The sequence below is a fragment of the Erpetoichthys calabaricus genome, chromosome 1, assembly GCF_900747795.2.
Source record: "Erpetoichthys calabaricus chromosome 1, fErpCal1.3, whole genome shotgun sequence".
Classification (NCBI taxonomy): Eukaryota; Metazoa; Chordata; class Cladistia; order Polypteriformes; family Polypteridae; genus Erpetoichthys; species Erpetoichthys calabaricus.
The window spans coordinates 67863155-67884268 of NC_041394.2; the positions used below are offsets into that span (position 1 = coordinate 67863155).

At 38.3% G+C, this 21114-nt stretch overlaps 1 protein-coding gene across 1 annotated transcript in view; it reads left to right on the forward strand.

Moving 5' to 3' along the window:
- The first annotated feature begins 1102 nt into the window (after positions 1-1102).
- The window catches only part of LOC114651437 (macrophage mannose receptor 1-like), a 51219-nt gene continuing 31207 nt past the window's right edge, over positions 1103-21114 (forward strand). The window contains exons 1-3 of the mRNA XM_028801318.2: positions 1103-1180; positions 11282-11336; positions 16938-17252. Coding sequence (XP_028657151.1) covers positions 1175-1180; positions 11282-11336; positions 16938-17252 — 376 coding nt within the window. The 5' untranslated portion in view covers positions 1103-1174. The remainder of the gene's footprint in view (positions 1181-11281; positions 11337-16937; positions 17253-21114) is intronic.

The following is a 21114-nucleotide window of genomic DNA, read 5'->3' on the forward strand; positions in this document are numbered from 1 at the left end:
TCCATCTTTCCATTAATTGTTGAATTTGCTTAATTCAGTTCAGGGTTACAGGGCACATTCATCACGTAACTGTTATGGAAAATTCAGCCCCAGACACACACACGCACAGAGACGCATGTGCCAAAATATGCTCTTTTATTTTCCTTTAGGACACACTGCCCTCAACTATGGCTCAATTTCTTCCTTCTTTCTCTCTTTTCTTTCTCTTCTGCTACTACTATTACCCACCTCCACTCCCCCACACAAGCTGTGTCCTCCACCTCCAGACTCCGGCTCCTTGAATGGAGTGAGACGGCCTTTTTAAAACCGCACCTGGAAGTGCTCCAGGTGCTCCCCAATCATCTTTCGGCAGCAGTTCCGGGTGTGGTGGAAGTGCTGCATGGGAACCCAGATCCTCTTCTGGCAGTACTTATGGGTTGAGCTTCCAAGCTCCAAGCCTGTGGCCCCGATGCCATCCAAGGGGGCTGCCCTCTCATGTTCCAGGGAAGGTACTGCTGTTGACATGTCCTCTCCCCCGGTCCTCTCATCAGAAGGGCATCCCGACCTGGCAAGTCCCCCGGCTGTCTGACACACTGTTAAATATGTGAGAAATATGTCAACATTAAAAGTTAACACAATGCAAATTAGCAGCTACTATGCTATTCTGATTTGCAACAAATGTGCAAAACACTGGACATCTCTATATAAATTAAAAGATTGTGTCGATGTTACAATAGTGCTCCTGTCAGAAAGAGAAAAGTGTTGATGAAAGTGAAAACATACCCGTATCTTTGCTTCGGTCCACCTACTAGACAGTCAACTTTTTACAAACTCAGTATTATATCATTAAGTCAGTAATTTTCCCTTCATAAAAATATATATTTTAACACGTTTAACACAGTAATCCTAGTTTTCCTAGTAGACTATTTGTGTCAAAATTACGATAAAAAACTTTGACATCAAAAACAAATTCGACAGTTCCCAACTTAGGATTTAATTTTAGCAAAGAAAACAAGTCTAACAACCTAGGTTGTACAGGCATGCAAATTCAATGCAAATATACTGTACATCTTATATCTTTACCTGCTGGGGTTTGAGTCCTTTACTCCCTGACAAGTCAGTTAAACCATCAATAAAAACTAAATAATTTAAAACTGAAATTGTTTGACAGGAAATTGTTTGACACTGGACTGATATGAAGGTAGGAGATCATGTATTCCAAAATAATTACAAGTATTTACATAAAAGTAACAATAATAATTTAGATTTTTAAATGTAAAATTGTTTGACACTGGACTGATATGAAGGTAGGAGATCATGAATTCCAAAATAATTATAAGTATTTATATAAAAGTAACAATAATAATTTAGATTTTTAAATGTAAAATGATTTTATTCAAAATAGATATTTGTTGATTTTATTTATCATATGTTTTGCATCTAGACTAGAATTTATTTTAATCATTAAAGTCTTATCTTGTAATTAAGTAATATTCGTCTAAAACTGGACACAATACAATACAAAGTGGAAGGGCATTGTGTTATGTGTGATTTAAAAAATTAAATGAATGTTATATTTAGAACGTATAGAATAAATTGAAATGTTTAAACATTATTTGCAAATTAAGTGGTATACAAGATATTTTTCAGTACTTGGAGTAAAGTTACCTTACTGTCATGCAAGTAAAGTAATTAATAATTATTATACAGAAAACCTGAAAGAATTCCATACCTCAATGTTACATTCTTCTTCCCTTCTCACCTTGAGCTTATTTCTGACTAACTTATTTTTCCGATTTACTGATGAGACTACTCAGGCTAGGGCAGCACAGTGTCGCAGTGGTAGTGCTGCTGCCTCGCAGTAAGGAGACCTGGATTCACTTCCCGGGTCCTCCCTGAGTGAAGTTTGCATGTTGTCCTGGTGTCTGCGCGGGTTTCCTCCGGGTGCTCTGGTTTCCTCCCACAGTCCAAAGACATGCAGGTTAGGTGCATTGGCGATCCTAAAATTGTCCTTAGTGTGTGTGCTTGGTGTGTGGGCTGGCGCCTTGCCCGGGATTTGTTCCTGCCTTGTGCCCTGTGCTGGCTGGGATTGGCTCCAGCAGACCCCTGTGACCCTGTGTTAGGATATAGCGGGTTGGACGATGACTGACTACTCAGGCTTTTAACATATGACACTGCATACTGAAACATTTAATTTTATTGAACAGTAATTTAATATCATTAAGATACCAAGGTTAAAACATAAAAGAGTTGATCACTGAATTCAAAAGAAAGAAGAAAAACTTAACCTCATGTACTGTAATTTGGTGCATGTAGAAGTGGTTGAGCGAGTCATATCAATGTCCTCTGCTGTATGTACATTTTTTTTACAGTGTGTTTAGTCTTATTTGCTGATATGTATTTTTGGAAACCTGATTAACTATGATAAAACTTAACTGCAATGTAAGATTAAATGGGGTTGTTTAGATGTCTGTGAAAGAAATATATGCACACCATGGGTAAGTTTCTTAAAATGAATAGTGAGGTAACAAATCACTTACAATTTTCTCACTAGTTCCTTATCAGGCTGTTTTGTCAAACTCTCGATGGATAGTGAAAGGACCACAGAGAAGGGAGAATCATTCACATGTGAAATAAAACCACACCTAACCAAAATCTTCCCTTTAAGAGGTACATAGACAGACACCAGCCCAGCACACCACAGCATAGAAAATCGCACTGGCCATCACAGAGTTATAGAAGATGTGAAGAATGACACTCCCCACATTAAAGTTACTCAGTCTCCCAAGGGAAAAGAGCCTGCTGTTTAAGAGACACCATTACTTAAACCTTTGATGAAAGTAGCAGTTTAAAACAGGTACCTGATGTGAAGCAGTGCCAGTTTAATAATGAGATATTGAAGACATTTGAAATATCAATGTAGGATATGCTGTAATAAATAAAGCTCTCATGAAATGTATGAGAAAATTAAAGCCAATAATATTCATTGCTGGGTCCAAAAGCCTTCTAGTTTCAGATTAGACTTTCATTAAAGATAACTAATAGCCATGCTCCATCCATGGAGGAAGCTGCTGTTCCTGAGCACAAAGACATTTTTATGCATAGCTTAACACAGATAAGAAACTATGATACACCTGCAATGCTAACGGGCAATATATAATGACATTTTGCCACCTTTGTGTGATTGCCCTTCAGTCAAGCTCACTTTACTAGTTTATGCCCTTTTATATTCACTATTCATTATGCTAATACCTGCTGATACTTCTTTGCCATTTTGCAGACTTTGTCCAGCACGTCTCCTTATTGCTAATCCACCACCCAGTCTTTAGCATCGACTTTCATTGAACTGAAAGGAGGAGAAGCATTACGCTAACCCTGTCAGAACTGGCTGATGTTAAGAGTGGTGTTCCATAGGAATCAGTGCTAGGGTCGCTGCTATTTTTAATATATATAAATGACTTGGTTAGGAATATAAGCAGAATATATTCTGCTGCTGGAGAATGTGAATTTCCCCTTGGGATTAATAAAGTATCTATCTATCTATCTATCTATCTATCTATCTATCTATCTATCTATCTATCTATCTATCTATCTATCTATCTATCTATCTATCTATCTATCTATCTATCTATCTATCTATCTATCTATCTATCTATCTATCTATCAGTAACAAGGTGGTTAAGTTTGCAGATGATACCAAGCTAGGTGGATTGACAGATAATTTAGAAACTGTTGAATCATTACAGAGGGTGTTAGACAGTATATAGGCTTGTGAAGATTTGTGGCAAGTGAAATTTAAAGTAAGTAAATGTAAAGTATTACACCTAGGGAGTAAAAATGTTAAGATTGAATACACAATGAGAGGTCTTAAATTGAAAGTGTACCATATGAGCAGGATTTAAGAGTTGTAGTGTGCTTGATGCTATCAAGTGCCAGACAGTGTTCAGAAGCCATTAAGAAGGCTAACAGAATGTTAGGTTATATAGCATGATGTGTGGAGTACAAGTCTAAGGAGGTTGTGCTGAAGCTTTATAATACACTGGTGAGGTCTCATGTCGACTACTGTATGCAGTTTTGGTCTCCAGACTACAAAAGGTATATACAGCGCTAGCAAAAGTCCAGAAAAGAATGTCAAGGTTGATTCCAGTGCTACAGGAAATGTGTTATGAGGAAACATTAAAAGAGCTGAGCCTTTTCAGTTTAAACAAAAGGACACTAAGAGGTGACACAATTAAAGTGTTTAAAATTATTAACAGAAATAGTACAGTGGATCGAGACTGTTACGTTAAAATGAGTTCATCAAGAACATGGGGACAGAGTTGGAAATTATTTTGCACAAACATTAGGAAGTTTTTCTTCACACAGAGAACCATAGACACATGGAATAAGTTATCTATTAGTGAAGTAGACAGCATGACTTTAGGGACCTTCAAAACCAGACTTAATATTATTTTGGAAAAATTAAATGGATAGGATTTGTGATATATGAGACCTTGCCTCCATGAGCATTGCACTGTTCTCAGTCTCTCTTAACACCTCCAGCTATGCAGTTGCTACCCTTTGGATCGGCTCCAACATCCGTTCCTGTCATGCAATCTACTTGCTTTTGTCGTGCTAACAGATAGATAATAATGCCTTTAAATTGTAGCACAGCTATCCATGTTGTGACTAACCAATACTTGAAGCCATGTAGCCAAGATCCTGACTTAGAGTAAATTACTTTGATATAATACTAATGGATAGACATAAAGAATTTGGAAATACATATGAGAAACACAATTTTAAGTCTCTTTTGCATTACTATAAGGACCACATCTAATAAAACATGAAACCTACAATCTTTCAATTTAACCTTGGGAAATAAAGTGTATATAATCAAAGTTATTTGAATCATACTTAAACAAAAGCATTACTGTCAATTCTGGTGCAAATAAGTCAGGTATTGACTTTTGTTCAAGCTCTGAAGACAAGCAAGTGCCTGAAGCTGACCAAGAGCGATGCTGAATTGAGATGACTTTGCCTGCAGAGCCCACTCATGGTGTGCCATGACACCATCTTTCTTTGGTTTATTGCATGCTCGGGGTGTGTTCATTTCTTTTTAAAAATTTGTTCCTAAAACCTCTGTTTTTATATGCCAGTCTGAGGTGCTGTTCTTGCCAGCTCCCCTTTAAAAAAGAATTTCAACTCATGAGAAGACCTTGACATACTAAAATATGCCACAGATTGTCTGTATAGCAGTGTAGAAGAATGTAGAAGAGTCAAAAGGGAACCTCAAAAACAGGCACCTTGAAACTATCAGGAGAACTGAATTGCCTCCCATTCACTGTCTGACTGGGGAATTGTGCTTTGGTTCCTAAAGTTACAGAAATCTAGCCTGGTAAGCAGTGCTCCTTATCGATAAGGCTCAAAAAGTATCGCACCAGTCCTACTGTACCCACACAGGCAACACAGCAATATAAGCCAATCAATTACTAATACATAAATTATCCTGTGTGGCTGACAGCCAGGGCCCTTACCTGGCCGGGATGCCTATATGTTGGAAGGATCGGGGGAGAAAATAAGCAGCGGGCATTATCTCCTCCTAGAGTGCTAGAGTTGCTGCTCGCACAGTGCCCTGGAAGTGAATCACTCACATATCAATACCTGTGTATAATAACAAGCTCTGATTAAACAAAGAAATAAAATGATAGTGTGATAAGAAGCTTACCTTTTAAAGAAGAACACTGAATACAAATCTAGTAAGCATAAGGTTCAACACACAGTAGAAATGAGTCGGAGCCACTTGGAAATACACAGACTGATATCAAAGATGCAGAAATGAAGTATAAAATGCTGCTATGAATGTCATATAATGCAAAAAATGTTATTTTCAAATTGAAATGAACTGGATAAAAAATGACAAACATAAACCTCTCACTAACTAAACTAGTAGTGTAAAAATTGTAACACTGCCATAATGAAAGTATTTGATTGTCTCAACGTCTTATTTAATGTGCACTTAGATTCATATAGTTTGTCTACTGGAGGATGCACTGTACTTGGAATTTCATTGAATTCTTGAATAAACACCACAACATGTAGAATCTTCTTGACTACAGCTCTGCTTCTGACACATTTATTACTGTCAAGCTTTTTTGATAAACTGGTAGACATGATTATCAATCAGTTCTGGTGTTACTGGCTATTTTTATTCTAAAAGGAAACCAATAATGAATACTGAAAGGCATCATGTTTAATCTTTCTGCCCATTTTGTGACCTATAATGAGGGGTCCTGTTAAACCTTTTGAGAAGCTTTTCAAAAATATGCTTTTTAGGACATTTTTTTCATGTCTATTCTAAGCTTAGTGTGGCGCCACCATCCTTTGGGCTAGTCATTCTGGATATCCTCTCATGACACAACTCGCATGACTTAAATTATATGACTGCATAAAAGTCAGTCCTAGTCATTTCTAGATCATCTGAAATTGGAGAGAAGACCGATCCCGGTTAAATTGTTGACTTTGTAGGAAATTCTGGAGAAAGAAACTTTGCAGTGGTTATTTCGACAATTAAATGTTTTATTTAGTCTTCTGGTGTCTCTTCATAAAAAACAATATCTAGGCAAAACATACAACAAGTCATGAATACACTGTGGTTACCCTCAACAATATGAAATTGATAAAATAGAACCAGAATGACATCAACATTATACAAATATTAACTGTACCAAATACATAACAAAAATAAGAAAAAATAGGTAATACAAATTTGAGAAGTGTCCCTAATTACCACACATCCTGATTAGAATTATCAGTACTTCCAGTGCACTCACTGTTCACTCTTCTCCAAATATCTCCTCAAACACTTCTTAAAATCCTCCCTGCTTCTTCCTCGCACCAGTTGAGCTATTGTTTAATTCAATCATATAACTATATGGCTGGATCCTTAGGTAGGGACTATGGCTGGATACACACAGAAACACATGGCAGGTTGTTCTTCCCAATATTTAAGAGGACACAAACCACACTGCCCTCTAGCTATAGGTAGGACTCCTAATATTTTAAAGGCAGCTTCCTAATGTCTTTCACTATCCAGTTTAAGGCTATGTAAAGCCTATTGCTTGTACTTGCATTTCTTTTAAATGTCAAAAAGAATAAGTAGGTTCTAACGAGTTTGCACACAGTTTGTGTGTGGAACTTGCAGATTTGGGTGCAAGGCACCCTGGATATTATCGAGAGGAGTTGTAGCACACAGCACATGTACTGGGAACTGAGAAGGATGGCTGCGAGGGCTCTGAGGGCAGATAAAGAGGCATTTGTTAGAGGAATATGTTAGCAAGTGACACACCATCTGTGGTCTAGCAACCCACGTCCTGCATAGAGAGGAATCAAAGCATTACGCACATCCAAATCTGTTCCTTGGACAGTCGCAGTCAGTGTGGCTGATGGAATTGTCCTTACAGATGACACTGCAGTTGTGACCCGCTGGGCTGGCTACTTTGAGCAGTTGTTCAAAGTTGATCCTCCAGCTAGGATGCTGAATATCTCTGGGTCCACAGTCCTTGGGGCTCATCCTCCAATTAGCTGTGAACCACCCAATCACACTGAGATTGCACAGGTGGTGAACCAGCTGAGGGGAGGAAAGGCTGCAGGGATCTGTGGTATCCGGGGTGAACTTCTCCAGGCTGGTGGTAAGGCTGTCCTTCTGGCATTGCAAGCAATCTTTGCTTCGGGAGACTGGCATCATCCCAACTGACTGGAAAACGATACTTGTCGTCACTATCTGGAAAGGGAAGGGTGATCTCCTGGATTGCAGCCACTACACATTGATAATCACTGCTCTCAGTGCCGGGTAAGGTCCTTGCTAGGGTCGTCCTCAATAGAATCTGTGATCACCTGCTCACCTACCAGCGACCGGAACAGTCTGGTTTTACACCTAAGAAGTCTACCATCGACCGCATCCTGGCACTGAGGGTACTCATGGAGCGCAAATGTGAATATCGGCAGAGTTTCTTTGCAGCCTTTGTTGAGTTTCATAAGGCATTCGGCTCAGTTGATCGAGGTGCCCTGTGGGACATCCTGAGGGTTTGAGGGATCCCCTTGAAGTTGCTGGATATCATTGCTGGCCTGTACACTGGCACTGTGAGTGCTGTGCAGAGTGGAGGCAGAACCTCTGTGTTTTTCCCAGTTGATTCTGGGGTTTATCAGGGGTGTATTCTTGCTCCTACTCTATTCAATGCTTGTATAGACTGGGTGTTGGGCAAGGTCGTCTGGTCCAGTGGCTGTGGGGCATCTGTTGGTGAAGAAAGATTCACAGATCTTGATTTTGCTGACGATGCTGTGATCTTCACGGAGTCAATGGAGGCTCTAATTGGGGAGCTTGAGAGACTGAGCGAGGAGTCTGATGTCAAGCAGTGTGTCTGTTTGTAGAGAGAATGTCGACCTTGTCGAGAAGTTTACTTAACTTGGCAGTGATATTCATGTCCCTGGTGACTCTTCTTATGAAGTCAATAGACGGATTGGGAGAGCATGGGGGGTCATGAGATCGCTGGAAAGGGGTGTGTGGTGCTCCTGATATCTATGCGAAAGAACGAAGGCCCAAGTCTTTAGAGTCCTGGTGCTTCCTGTCTTGCTATATGGTTGTGAGACATGAACGCTATCCAGTGACCTGAGACGAAGACTGAACTTCTTTGGTACTGTGTCTCTCTGGAAAATCCTTGGGTACTGTTGGTTTGACTTTGTGTTGAATGAGCGATTGCTCATGGAATCCCAAATGAGGCACATTACCTGCATTATGAGGGAGCGCCAGTTATGGCACTACAGCCATGTGGCGTGTTTCCGCAAGGGTGACCTAGCTCATAAGATCCTCATTGTTTGGGACCCGAGTGGCTGGACCAGACCAAGGGGTCTCCCACATAACAGCTGGTTCCGGTGGATACAGCATCATTTCCAGAGGGTGGGACTGGACAGCGTGTCTGCCTGGGGGGTTGCCAACCGGGATCCCGAGTTGTTTCGTCGTGTACTGGGTGTGGCAGTGCACCGTACCAGTGCATGTTCCCTAACTTGACTTGACTTGTCAAAAAAGAGGAATTGAATGTGGATTTTACACAAAGCAAAAGAACATTTTTTGTTTTTACATCAATCTCCAGATTGTACAGCTAATGGAGGATTTCAAGTTCCTGATACTGCAAACCTCAAGGCAAAATGTAAGAATATTTCCTAACACATACTAAATACAGAACCAACAAATACATTCATCAAAAACAAAGCAGAAACTATTTAACAAAACTAACAACAACAATATCTGTCCATCAGCTAATTGCAGAATCACTGCCAGATTATCTGAGATGACTTTTCCTTGACGGTAGGGCAGTGGCACCCAGTGCTACATGAGGATATTAATAAAAGAAACAGAATAGGGGAGGGTTGGTAACAGTTTATAAATATTGTATTACTTTTATTTTAGCACTAATGACTAACAACAGAGATGCAGTATGCACAGCTAATCAGCAGCTCTACTTAGGATATGCTAAACTGAAGTAGTAAGTCTTCAGCCTGGATTTAAAAGCTGACACTAAAAGGGCATCTCTTGTAATGGCAGGCAGACCATTCCACAGCTTCGGAGCCCTGTAACTAAAAGCTCTGTCTCCCACTGTTATTTTATTAATCCTTGGAATCATAAGCATATCGGCATCTTCAGATCTTAATGTGTGCTCAGGATTGTAAGTAATGATAAGTTCAGATAGATAACCCAGACTTTATCTTTATATGTTAAAAGGAACATTTTGAATTCTGCCCTAAATGTAACCAGGAGCCAGTGTAAGGACATAGCTGGAGTTATGTGTTTGTATTTACTTGTTCTTGTAATAATTCTTGCAGCAGCATTTTGGATTTACTGGAGGCTATATAAACAACAATTTGAGCAGCCAGTGAATGCCACATTGCAGTAGCCAATCCTACTTGAAATAAATACATGAATTAATTTCTCAGCATCCTGCATATTTTGAAAGCGCCTGAATTTCCCAACATTTTTAAGATGGAAAAAACATGTTTTGGATAGTTTAGTAATGTGCACTTCATCAAGGTTTGATATGAAAATATCTCTACCAAGCAGCAAAAAAGCCTTGTGCAATGCTTATAAAACCATTGGCTGCCACTTCTTGTATGCAAGAGACATTCACTGAACTTTTCCAGAGTGAAACATCAAGTCCTAAAGATCTTTTCCAACCCCTTGCTCCTTACCAACCATCTGTTCACTCAACATCTTTCCTTTAAATGTGTTACATCAATCAAGAACATGACTACCAGATTTAATAACAATATGAGCACTTATCCTATGTAATACATGAATTTAACTTTTGTCCTGAAGTGTTTGGTATATGCATTTGATGAAAAAATGACTAAGTGTGATTATTTGAGTGCAGTTAGAGAATAAGATCTAATGTTCTCCTTATGTGGTATATTTGCATTGATATTTTATTTGCATGAGTTTAATTTTATCAAATTCCATGAAATGTAAATAATTCCATGTAACATAAAGTAAAATGGTTGTGAATCAAAGTATGTCTGCTTCAGATTGCACATAATCCATATCTAAATTGAACTGTAGGCTGTTTTGTTTTAGAACAGGCCAAGCAGAATCCAGTTTAAACAATTAAAAATTCAAAGTAATTTAAAAAAAATATATAAATAGTATGAATATTTTCCTACTTTTGAGTAACAATGCAGTACCTGATGATATTCTGTACTTCAAAAATATCCATGACCATTAAGACTATTCAAGGTTAACAAAAACATTCACTTTAATGTTTTAGCACATTTTTTAGAAAAGAATCACGCAAATGATACAATTGACTAGATTTTACATACTAGAAAATAATTTCCCATGAATAAAAATAATTCATGGCAATTATACTAGTATTATCTGATATTTGTTTTATGAATAGTAGATGAACAGAACTTCAGTTAGATACTGATTCTTTGAAAGTATTTGTCTATTTTACAGCTAATTGTTCATTATAGAATTTCCTGCAAACAGATAATGTTCTCTAATAAAATATGTGTATTTAAATATATCTGAAGCATTAGGAGCAAGAAGATGGTAAAATTTCCCTCTTTAATTAACTATGAATATCAGGTATGTGGTGCGAAAAATACATACCTGATTCTGATGTTCACATATATTGTAAATCACTATATAATAGAATTTGCTTCCGTTCTTCATTCACATATGGCTGATAGAGCACCTCTCTGGAATTAGATTTTAATTAGTATTTTAAGAAATCACACAGAATACTAATAAATATTCTTTTTTTCTCACCAGCAGTTTCCTAGAAAGGAAGTGAGTATCATTATCCTGTTTTTGCTAACATGTAGAGGTAAGTTTGACATTGATCAATTGTAATTGATCTGCATATGGTATCTTCAAACTATTTGTAATTTCTTTATATTCTGCTTAGTTTGTTCACATTTGGTAAGATTAAAAAGTATTACATTAATGATTCATAACCTACAGTACAAAAAACAGTTTTATAGCAAAAGGGCAACTGATTTTAAAATATTGAGTATGAAAAATTGTAAGGTTTATGGGAAATTACCATTCATTGATAACAGAACTTTTGTGAAATGACCATTATTCCTGAATAATCCATTCATCCATTATTAAACCCACTTAACACAGTGGACATGGACAAAGGTGCTGGTTCATATCCTGACAGTATTGCTTTCAAGACAGGAAGTAAAGCTCATACTCATGTGCACAGCTACACTCACTCAGGGAAGTTCTAGTTGCCTTTAGGGTGTGGTGGGGGGAAACCAAAGGAGTAGAGAAGAACTTGTGGCGAGAATATGGAGCCACCACTCCGGAATTCCAAGTACATGGAATTGACTTAATGGACAGTTACCATTATTTGAGTCAATTAACCCTCCCATAACCCTAATGTTAACAACAATGTAACCAGATGCTACTCAGCAAGTCTGCAGTTAGACTCTATTGAAACCTATTGGAGTCAACTCCTATTCCAAGTTGGAGGCTCTGAAATGCTGAGATGTATAATTGATCAAAAGAGCGATAGAAAATAGAACGTTTGCCTACAAAAGAAAATAAATATGATATTGGATTAGGTTCTGAAGATGATATTGGATTAGGGTAAGACTTCTCACCTAACAACATGGTCACCTACCCTCTATCATTTTAGTAACGCTTGCATGTGGTGAGTCTAGAAATAATAAAAAAGCATACTATTGGAAAAATAAAACTGTTATTGTGGTGGAAGGTATTGGAAGAGATAACTATAAACAGTGTGATTGGAAGAAGGTAATTAAAGTGGCCATAGGTGAGTACAGTCCTTGGTGATATTGTCAGCAGTATTACAGGAAGGAAACTGAAACAAGGTGGCAGCCTATGATCTTCCCTGCAGTGTTCACCACTCTCTCCAAACTCTTTCTGTTTTTCTCAGTAATGTTAAAACAGGTTATAACAGAGTGTGCTCTCTATTATTGCTGTGTAAAACTGTATAAGAAAAAGTCTAGAGATGTTCAATTTTTTTAGTTGAGGAAGAAAAAAATGTCAATCCACACAATAAGATGCTATTCATAAAAATCCGTAAAAATCAGAAAGAATATTTCAGATCAACTGAGTGACTTTCAAGCTGTAGGATTGTGCACATTGTGGCTTAGTGTTGCTTTGAAAGTTAACTAGCATTTACTTGATTTTAGTGGCATTGAGTTATAGATTGTACGTTATTACTCTGGCAGCATTTGGTTATTCTTTCAATTTCTTCACAATATTTAGTATTATTATCAGTTATAATTACAATTATTGTTATTATATCTGCATATTTTACTGCTTTACAGAGTCATGAAAACATATAGTCCTTTAGTGAACAAACTAAACAACGCTGGTTAAAGCACACAGCCTAGTTCAGTAGAAGTATTTATAGTAATGTAGATTAGATAGAGACCCCCATGACCCTGTGTTCGGATTCAGCGGGTTGGAAAATGGATGGATGGATGGAGATTAGATAGACTGACTGTTCGACTGACATCCAAATAACACTGTTTTGTACATCTTAAGATGTTGAACAGCATTGAAAGTTGAACGAAAATCCTTACAAAGTACATTAGCGTAAGATTTTAAAAAGTCTAGATACTAAAGAGTATACAGTATAGTAAATTACCAAGGAGATTATGGAATGAACCATCTTATTTGGTCTATTAGGAAACTGATATGAGGTAAGTAGTTGTGCATGAATAAAGCAATGACACAGCCAGTTCTTCAAAAGCCTTCATAGCCAATGAAGTGAGAGCCGCCAGTCTGTGGTAGTTAACATGATTTAGATACAGGGATAATAATGAGTCTTTTTAAAACACTTAGTGAATATACACCTCTGTAAGGTGATATTAAACATGTGAGCAAATACTCCAGCCAAATTCATTTTCTTAAAAGTTTCAGTGGCATACATGGCCTTATCTGCAAATAAAAAGAAGACTTAACTGAAGTGCATAATGACATTTTTTTTTTTTATCTCAACCTTAATTTCTTTTAACTTGCTGAACTGTCCTGCAGCTCCACAAATAACAGTCGTCTTTGTTATGCTTGTAATTTTGTTTTTTAATGCTTTTAATTTTTTTTTTTGGTCACTTTTGTAGTTTTTCCTTGCTCCCCTGTCTGTTCTTTGTATAATTTGTATTTTTAGTCTGCTCCTTTTCCCTGTAATTATGTGTTTAGGGCTTTCAGGAATCACCCAAAAGCTCTGTTTAAAGCACCTGTTTGCCTTAGCTACATTGCTGAGGCATTAGATGGTTTCTAACGTTTGTGATTTGGCTTTGTTTCTGCAATTGTGAGTCAGTAATTAAATTTAGATTTCATTTTTTTCACTAAGTGTTCTTATTATTCAAATGTGATATTTGTCCATACAAAAAATAGTTGTTTTTCCCCTTTTAACTTTAAATTTAGCTTAATCTACCATACAGGTCTTTGTATTGATGTTCTCCTCCAGGTGCAATTTTAAAATAGAAGGGCAGTAAATATACAGTATATGGCAGATATGAGTAGCATTAGGGAAGAAAAATACATGAGGAGAACATGCAAACTCCACGCAGGGAGGACCCAGGAAACGAACCCGGGTCTCCTTACTGTGAGGCAGCAGTGCTACCCCTGCGCCACCGTGACACCAGCTTCCTCTGCATCTACCTGTATGTAGGCTGCTGGCACCTCTTTTCAGTCCTAACCTGAGCCTGTCAAAACAACACCTTTAGACCCAGCTGACTGGTCAGTTCCATCAGGTAATGGGAGAACAGAGTTGGTGATGAGAGAACCTTGTCAGACAGAGACAGATTTGATCTTTCCAAGGAGTGAAGATGGAACAGGTGGTCACCACTACTTTTGCAGAAAGAGGCCAGCTGGTTTATTCTGAGGAAACACAACAGTTTTTGTTGTTTTAACTGAAGGCTTTTCTCAAAGAAAGTTTAGTCTTATCAATAAAGGAGTAAAGGACAAGAAGAATTGTGGCCATATATTAAAACTGCATGAAAACAGTCCAGAAAATTTAAAACGCGTTTTACTGGAAAATACTGGAGACTTAAAAAAACAAACAATTGATAAAGTGGAAATGTTGTTTATTTAGGCTGAAAGGAAATGTGCTGTGAAATCCTGAAAAGGTTCGTAGCCATTATTCAGTAACTGGCTTTTTTTTGGTAATCAAAATTGTTTTGTATCTGACCAAATATACTGTAAGTGGTAAATGATTGCAATTTATTTAAAAACATTTAACAAAAATAGATTAAATACAAACCCTCACCAGTGCCCCTCCACGTCCTTAATTTGAATTTGTAAATGTTTTCATTAATTTGGAAATTATCATACATGTAGAGAAATATGACAATTGTAGATTTCTGAAATATTTAGTAAATAAAACTTTTTATACACTGAATTTACAAATGTAAAATAATTTTTCTGCACCATCATGTGTTAATGGTTAACAATGGCATTGAACACTCCAATTGGCATAAATAACAGAAAGCTTTCCATCCATCCATTATCAAACCCGCTGAATCCGAACACAGGGTCACGGGGGTCTGCTGGAGCCAATCCCAGCCAACACAGGGCACAAGGCAGGAACCAATCCCGGGCAGGGTGCCAACGAAAGCTTTCCTAAAATTTTAATTTTATTTTCTTTCCCCATATTTTAAACTTTTTCATATTTCCTTAATTTTGGAAAATACATTACTGTACTAGGGGTGGCATGGTGGCACAGTGGTAGTGCTGCTGCCTCACAGTAAGGAGACCTGGGTTTGCTTCCGGGTCCTCCCTGCATGGAGTTTGCATGTTCTCCTCGTGTCTGCATGGGTTTCCTCCGAGTGCTCCGGTTTCCTCCCACAGTCTAAAGACTTGCAGGTTAGGTGTATTGGCGTTCCTAAATTGTCGCTAGCATGTGTGTGTGTGTCCTGCGGTTAGCTGGCACCCTGCCTGGGGATTTGTTCCTGCCTTGCACCTGGGTGTAGTTAGGATATAGCAGGTTGGGAAATGACTGACTGACTGATTACTGTACTATTCTGATTGTGTTTTTGGTCAATCTTACTATACAGTATGTAGTAATTTGCACAATCCAATATATCTGTTGTGATAAAGATGACACTGAGACATCATAAAGGTTTGGGGCAGCCACCTGTGTATTGTGTCCTGGTTGCAAATGCTTTGAAAATAATAACAGATCAGAGTCCACCATTGAACTGAACTTGTTGACTTAAGATGGCAGCTTTAAAGGCCAGTGGAAGAAGTGACATCATTGGCAGAGCCAGAACCAGGCAGTATTTCCAGAGAATGCTCCGTAGGGATTGAGAGAGACAATTAGTGCACCTTACTGCCCCCTGGTCAGGCATGGAATTAGTATTATTCAGGCCCTTTAGTTGTCTCCTATTCGCACGTGTGTGACACTGTTTGTATAATGAACCTGCTTAGTCCAGTTCTTGGGCATGGGGATCTACAGCCTTTTCTAAAAACATGCAGAGCAAGACCAGAATCATCAATGGACAAGGGACTAGCTCATCGCGGGACACAGTCATGTACACCCACAGTCGTTCATATGGAACTGATTTTCATTTACCAGATTAATATGAAATGTATGAGTTTGGGATGTGGGATAAAAACTGGAAAAACACAGCTCTCAAACAGAAAGTGTCCAAAGACTTTGGAGTTGTGTGTCAATAGCACTAAATACAGTGCTGCCACACAAACCTTGACAATGATAGTAACATTATAAATAAAAACAAATAATTAGTATGATAAAACTCATATCAAAGTATGAGAAATAAACAAGAAAATGGTTACAATAACATTAAAATCTTAAGATTTTATAATTTTAACTTGGTGACTTGTGAAGTTCCTAATTTTATCAGTGGATAGGCAAGATTTATTTTGATAAATAAAATGTATTAAAGCAAGCATGACACAGTGGTGTAGTGGTAGAGTGGCTGCTTCACAATAAGGAAACCAGGGTTCATGTCCAGGGTCCCCCCTGCATGGTGTTTGCATGTTCTCCCCATGTCTGTGTGGGTTTCCTTCAGGTGCTCTGGTTTCTTCTCACTGTCCAAAGACATGCAGGTTAGGTGAATTGGCCCTAGCGTGTGCTTGGGGTGTGTGTGTTCACCCTGCAATGGACTTGCTTCCAGTCTGTGCTAGCTGGGTTGGGCTCCAAGCTCCCCATGACCCTGGTGTACATTAAGCAGGTTAGCAAAATACAATATTTATTAAGATTTGTTATTTTAAATTACTTGCTGGACTTTATGTCAAAATACAACATGCAATTAAAACAAAACAATGGATAGTGTCACGAAAAATGTAATACACCTGTTAAGTATTAATACATCCTAAACATTCAGGTTCTCTGAAATGCATATAGTAAGTGAACATTATTTTTTATCATTCAATTTTATTAAATCTTTCCTTTTTCTAATTTATTTTAATTCTTTATTTTTAGGGCTCAACTTATCTGTGCTTAATGTTGTTTCCAATGTGATGGTCTGGCATAAAGCTTTCAACTACTGCCGGAATGACAGTTCAGACGCAGCAGCTGTTGCTGCTGTGAATCAGCTAATGCTAAAACTAAATATTTCTGGAAAGGATAACTTTTGTACCGATTTGAGTTTTTATGAAGTGAAATGGCAGTGGTCCAACAAGGATGAAGTTACATATTCAAACTGGAAAAGAGATTTCTTCTGTGGTTTTGTCCAGTCTGATGGTACCTGGAATGATTCAGTTTGTTATGACCAAAAACCTTTCATGTGCTACCAAGGTACAGTACTCATGACAATTATGATAATGTAGAAAGCTTCTGAAAAACTATTGATTCAACCACATAATAACCACTTCTACATCATTTAATTCTATCATCATAATTCTATGATTCTATTCTTAAGCTAGCATATAATTAAACCAATAGGCCCTTTAAATTATCAGTAATTAGATAATTTCATTGAGCATAGACTAACCAAGATCTTATATGAACTAAAAGCCATTTTATAACATAGCGAAGGATGAATGAATATAATACAATGATATGAATGTATCACATGCAACATAATATACAATGTATAAAACTTCCAGGATTTACTCTACTAAGTAGTCATCCAGGATCTGATACTGGAATACGTGAAGTGATATCACTGGAGAGGAAAGGAAGAGATTCAACAGTAGTACTTAGAGCTTAAATTAATTCACATCTCCACATCAACATTAGCTAACTTTTTTTATTCAATGCATAAACCGATACAGTGATGCATAGAAAATTCAGACACCAGGTCTAGATAGTGTTACGGACATCCAGGGGCCCTGCCCGGCCTGGACACCAGCTGGATGAAAGGACCAGGGGAGAGAGCATTTTCAGGGCATTACCTACCACAGAACACTAGAACTCTAGAGGGAAGCCCCCCTGGGTTGCTGCAGCACCACAGACTCTTACAGGGCTTCATAGGTGTTGGAGTTTGGTACAGCCCTGTTGGGTCCCATGAGTGCTGTCAGGGGATGCTGTTGGAAATGTAGAGCCTTTTATTGCAGCACTTCTGCCACACCTGGAAGTGCTGCCAGAAGCAGACTGCAGGACACCTGGAGCACTTCAGGTGCCACTACTCCAGGAGAGAGATGAAGCTTACCAGAGAAGGAGTGGAGGACGAGAGAAAGAAAACAGAGAGAAGGAGAAAGACAGTACTGTGATTATTAGTGATTTTATTGTACTGTGCTGCAAGTGGGAATGAAAGGGAAGCATTCTCACTGAAAATAAACGTGTGTTTTGCTGGAACTTGCGCCTGGTGTCTGTTTGTGTTGGGTTTGGCCAACTGCTGTGCCCCCTGCAGGCCACAGTAGATCCAAAGATTCACAATAGCTGTATGGAGTGTGAAGCATAAAGAGTTAAAGCTCACTTCTTTAATAATAACATTCATTAAGTTTAAAAGAATGATTTGAGATTCATACAGTGCCAGCCATCAAGTAGGACTAAATGATGTTTCAGGGATAGCAACTGTCAATATCAGGTGTAGGAAAAAATGTGTTTTGATTTATCAAATTTTATGTTTATGTGTGTAAAAAGGGCTCCTAACTATTTTTAATCTTCTTTCTTTCTTAAGTGAAGCTGGCAGGCATGCTAGTAAATTGTTTTGTCAGACACACTTAACAAACAAAATACATAATTTGTTTTTCACAAATACATAATTTGTATTACAAGGATTATAGAAAATGGATATATAAATGCATCTGCAAACACAATAGACAACCAACAAGATATAAATTCTGTCCTACCTACCCATTGTCTTTTGTTATTACAAAGACAGACTTATGAATGATATTTTCCCCTTTTGACTCTTGTGGACAGAATTAAAAACTTCACAGAATATTATTTTTGAATTAGCTTTAAAAATTTTTATTTTTGTTCTGTTAGCTGATAACATTGGCCTTTCTTTGATTTTATAATCTCTCCAGCACCTGCAAGTCACAGTCAGACACTTGAGCTACAAGTTAAAAGAGATAGAATTTTGATCTCAAATGCTTAGTTTTTCTATAGAATTTACAAAAAGAAGACATTGAAAGACTAAACATTTGCCCCACAGAAACAGGTTATTATTTTCAGCTTAAGTAACACCTGTAACTAGAAATGCCTATTCTGATACATGTGATAGCTTTTACTCTAACTGCTAAAGTAGCCTCTAAGAATAGAGTGTAGGTTTTGTTGTTCAGGTCATGCCAAGTGCAGGTGACACTATTTAGTCCTAGAATTGTCACACAGGAATTAAATTTGGCACTGAGAGTGGGGTGCTGTGTGTTGCTTGTGCGTGAAAGTTAATTACAAAATAGCATTTCCTTCTAAAACTAAGGGGCCATGCATTATGTTTTACAGTTTTTTGTCCATTTGCAAGGGTGTTTTGGCTGTTCTTTTCAACTGCCCAGGATTAAGGGTATCTTGTAAGTGAAGGGTGTGTGTGTGTGAATCTTTGCAATACATGCATGGAAAGAGGTGGCGGCAGCAAGCATGGCATAACTCAGCAGTTCATCCATCCATCTATTTTCCAACCCGCTGAATCTGAACACAGGGTCACGGGGGTCTGCTGGAGCCAATCCCAGCCAACACAGGGCACAAGGCAGGAACCAATCCCGGGCAGGGTGCCAACCCACCGCAGGACACACACAAACACACCCACACACCAAACACACACTAGGGCCAATGTAGAATCGCCAATCCACCTAACCTGCATGTCTTTGGACTATGGGAGGAAACCGGAGCGCCCGGAGGAAACCCACACAGACACGGGGAGAACATGCAAACTCCACACAGGGAGGACCCGGGAAGTGAACCCAGGTCTCCTAACTGCGAGGCAGCAGCGCTACCACTGCGCCACCGTGCCGCCCGCAGTTCAATAGTAATTAATTAATTAGCCAGCTTTGTATCTGTTAACAGTAAATGTGTGTGTGGGTTTCCCAGTAAGGAAGAAAGTAATGGAGTTCTAGTTAACTAAGGCACATCGTGCACAAGCTGTTAGGTACTGGCACAAGGAGGAAGGTGAGGATAAAGAAGGCAACAGTTCATTTTCAAATGATGGTGTTTAGGCATAGTATTAACAAATGTGTTGAGTAAGATAGAAAGAAAGCAGAAAAGAGACAGTTTTTAGGGAAACAAACAATAGTAAAGAAAATCTATTAAGAGATGAAAACTCTTTCGGCAGACAGCTTCAAGTGTGTGTAGCAGTGGGAAGAAAATATGCAAGTAGTAGTGAGAGTATCTTTAAGCCATAAATACAGGGGCTTATAGAGGGCCAGTGTATATTAAACAGGCGCTGTAGCCTGTTAAACTTGTAATTAATTTACTGTATGTTTCATTTTCAAGGAGCTTAACTGTCACTCAAACAAACTTTAATCATGGGGCCAATAAAATTCATGTCCTGTATGATGTTGGAATTTTTACAAGCTGGCCTACATCTGACCGAGATTCCAGCTGATCCATTATCTGAAGCTCAGGGTCTCTGAATTGGCTAGCATGTCTTGTAGTAAACAACTTATGGATCCTGGCCAGTTTTCCACTACGGACACATCTAGCATTCCCAAAGTACCGTGGGGGCTAATCCAATTTAATGATATAGGAATAGGTACATCATGGTCAAACATAAGGCAGTGTGATAGGTAGGGATGAGAAGCCCCAATGGGTCACCTCAAAACAGTCCTCAGAAAGGGAGAGGTAATGATTATGGAAGACTCAGTCATTAGGGGAATTGAGAGCAGGTTTGATCCACAGACAGAGAGTCTCATATGGTGTCTTGTCTTCTGCGTCCACAGGTATGAGACCTTGTCTGAAGGGTCAATAGGGGGTGGATCCTGTTCTTATTGTCCATGTTAATACAAATTACATACCTAAGAACATGCTGTCAGTTTTGCAATCCAAATTTTAACAGTTAGTTAGTTCTGAATATGTCATGTGCCAGAGCAGGAAAGATTAAGGAAATTACAAGGCCTAACATATGACTCAAAGCTTGCTGTAGGATAGAGGAGCCTAGGTTTATGGGACATTAGAACTCATTTTGTAACAGATGGGACCATTTCTGCTGTTAAGTGTAAAAAAATAGTATTGTTATTTTGGGAAGGCGCATGAGTAGATTGTTGGAAGATATAGGGAA